The sequence below is a fragment of the Rhynchophorus ferrugineus genome, unplaced genomic scaffold, assembly GCF_030347505.1.
Source record: "Rhynchophorus ferrugineus isolate W39M unplaced genomic scaffold, kcgeb_rfMv2 rfM9, whole genome shotgun sequence".
Classification (NCBI taxonomy): Eukaryota; Metazoa; Arthropoda; class Insecta; order Coleoptera; family Curculionidae; genus Rhynchophorus; species Rhynchophorus ferrugineus.
The window spans coordinates 35,924,727-35,927,820 of NW_027472588.1; the positions used below are offsets into that span (position 1 = coordinate 35,924,727).

The following is a 3,094-nucleotide window of genomic DNA, read 5'->3' on the forward strand; positions in this document are numbered from 1 at the left end:
TAATGATTTTGCTCACGCATTAAATGATTTACAGAACAAAAACAAACTACTATGACTACTAGACTATTATGATATGTATACAACTACATATTTACTAAATAAAAAATATATGTTACTCTGAACAATTTATTATAAATGGAGCTCTCTGGAGATGTATTATAAATATAGTCAAACAAGGTTTTATAGTAGATTAGTGTCAAAGAAAGACAATAAAAGTTTTATTATAGAAATATGTTCAATGACAATACCGTATAATATTATCAAATATAACGATATTTTAGTAATATAATAAAAATAAGTTCAGTAACTTATTCCCAACATAATATTACCAATGAATCATTAACATATATTAACTAGCCTAAATAATTTTTGTATACTTTAACATAAAAATCTCCGAATAATTAGCTAGAGGATGCTAACGAAATTTAAATTTAAAAAAATGGATACAAATTTTCAGAAGCAAATAAAACCAGACATAAAATTGAAATAAATTTATTTAACTGCTAGCAAAGCTAAAAGTGGATACAATGTTTATGACATCAAAAAATATTTTCATATTTACTTTTAAAAGCAGACTCACATAATCCATTTATTGATAAATAGGGCTTTTCGCCCTGTTATTTTAATATAAAAAATATTATATAATATTATGCAAACAATTTTATTTTAATATTAATAAGACTTGACCATAAAAAGTTTTTTTAATGAAGGTAAAATATAATTATTTACCCAATAGTCAGATTTTTTTTAAGAACGTATATTCTATAACGTATTAGTTATACAAATATATCGTATTAGTTATAATAATATATACAACTATTTTTATTTGCACTTTTTAAACCAGGTAAAATTACTGGTTGCATAATAAATAAAAAAAATTTAATTATAATGTAAAGACGCTGATAACTGAAGACGAATATTTTAAAATGTTTTATTACTAAAATGTTTTTCCAAATATAAATAATTAAATTATAATTTAAGAATTATTATTATTATCACAAAAAGTTTCAAAGATGAATGGTTTAAAAAGTCATAAGGATATCTAATCAGTTACGTATGTTTTATTAATCCTTCCATAAATCACTCGAAATCTAATTCCAGGATCTTTTAAGTAAGAATATGATATTTAAGCTCTTTCGCTTTAAGTAATTTAGTAAAAAATATGTTACATAATTAATATATAATTTCAAAAAAGCCATGGAATATCTAAAAAAAACAGAAAACTATGAAATATTTTTAAAAGTTTAATAAATATGTGTAGCATATAAATAAACATAAACTATTTCAATTACATACTTTTCAACTAAAATATGGCATTTTAATATGAGAACAGAAATAAAATTATAAAAAATATTTAGTCAGTCAATTCAAATCATATTATAACAAAATTGTTTTAATACTAAATGACCATCAGTGATTGTTACGAGTATTTATCATATAAAAGTGCAATGTAAGGTATGTATGTGTAATACTATACTGATTTATTTACAAATTGTGCAAACTACTTAAACGTAATTGAAATTAATAGATAGATAAGTATTTATAGTCTTGGCCTTATTTTTTCATACATATAACTCTGTTGCCTATTTTTCAAAGTATGCTTTTTAATAAAATGAAAATTATCTAATGCAAAGTCATAAAATTCATTCTCCATCTGCCATACTGCACTCTGCTTAATTTTCTTTATTGTTTCCTCAGAAGGCATGATCTTTTGGACGGTTTGACGCAAATGAGATTTATTACTGTGTATAAAATAATCAGCAGCACCTTGGAATAGTCTTGGTAAAGCTAACTCCAGTACATTAATAAAATCCTCAAGTTCTTCGGTTACCCCAACCAAAAAGTAATTATCAACAAGATTTTTCTTTGCTTCAGTAAGTGCCCATTTATTCCCAGGTTTCCTAAAAAGTATACAATGAATTTCTGTTAATTAAACTAGTCTATTACTATTTAGAGTGATTTTCTTGAACATATCATTTTCTTACCAACAATTGGCTGAATGACCGCAAAAAAATGGCACTTGTAGCCACATAGCATTTGGATCACATTCAGGAAGACCCTGTTGTACACATTCGTCAAATGTCTAAAATTCTTTGTATCAAAATGAAAGAAATTTTATTGTATACCATATTTATACCATCTTATTCCCAGCCTTTCTCCTTATTAAATATGGCCTAAAATTGTCTCCATATCTTACAAAATAATAATATGAAATGAATCTATCTAAAGGTTTTCTTAGAATGTTAATAAATAAAGGTCGAGGGAAGCCAAATCTAAAATTTAAAAAATGAACTCAAGTACAGCGTTTAAGTATGTATTTCAAAAATGAGCTATTTTGAATACTTGCTTCATGAAATCAATAAATGCAAAATGACCATGGTACAATGCAGGTTTCATTAAATTCCATTTTGTTACATTTTTTACAAAATGCAATTGATTATTTAATGACAGAATATGATTATTGGCTGTTATATTTACATGTAGGACATGAAAATGATTCTTTTTACATAAGTCATAAGCTATTCCAACAAAACTTGTAGAACCAGTTTTAGGTACTCTATTATACAAAACTATTAAATTATTTTCTTCTGATTGTTCTAATACTGACTTTTCTATTCTGGGCTGAATTTCACTTTTTATTTTTTGATCTGAAATTGATTTATATTAAAACTCACAATATATATATTTGTTTATGTATAATTATTACTTAATTTCTCTATATCGCTTTCAAGTTTTGTTAGTTGAATGTGAAAGATTATACCTATAAAACATATAAGTACTACAATTAAAAATATCTCGATTTTTTTAGTTAACATAACGATGCTGATTAAAATACATTTCAAATTAAGTACATTTATACTATTGTTATTCTGTTATATTTTGATCATATTATAAATTTATATTTTAGGTTATACCCTAGAGTAGGGATGAAGAAAAACTTTCGATATTTTTGGCCAATATATCGATTTTTTTTAATAGGCCTGCATTACCCAACACTCCTACTGGAAAGTTCTATCCATAGAAAAACTTCTATCTTTAATTCGATAATGGTCAGCCTATTATTAAACTACAAAACTACTGAAAAGAGATGTTT

The 3,094-nt window shown here is 24.6% G+C and overlaps 1 protein-coding gene across 1 annotated transcript; it reads right to left on the bottom strand.

The window, feature by feature from the left end:
* Positions 1-1,231: 1,231 nt before the first annotated feature.
* On the bottom strand, positions 1,232-2,945 carry Hs2st (Heparan sulfate 2-O-sulfotransferase). Its single transcript, XM_076414647.1, has 5 exons — positions 2,708-2,945; positions 2,348-2,648; positions 2,138-2,273; positions 1,986-2,083; positions 1,232-1,901 (listed from the first exon to the last, which is right to left on the bottom strand). Exons 1-5 carry the CDS (start codon positions 2,814-2,816, stop codon positions 1,541-1,543), a joined length of 1,005 nt encoding a protein of 334 aa, XP_076270762.1. The 5' UTR covers positions 2,817-2,945; the 3' UTR covers positions 1,232-1,540.
* Between the last annotated feature and the right edge of the window lie 149 nt (positions 2,946-3,094).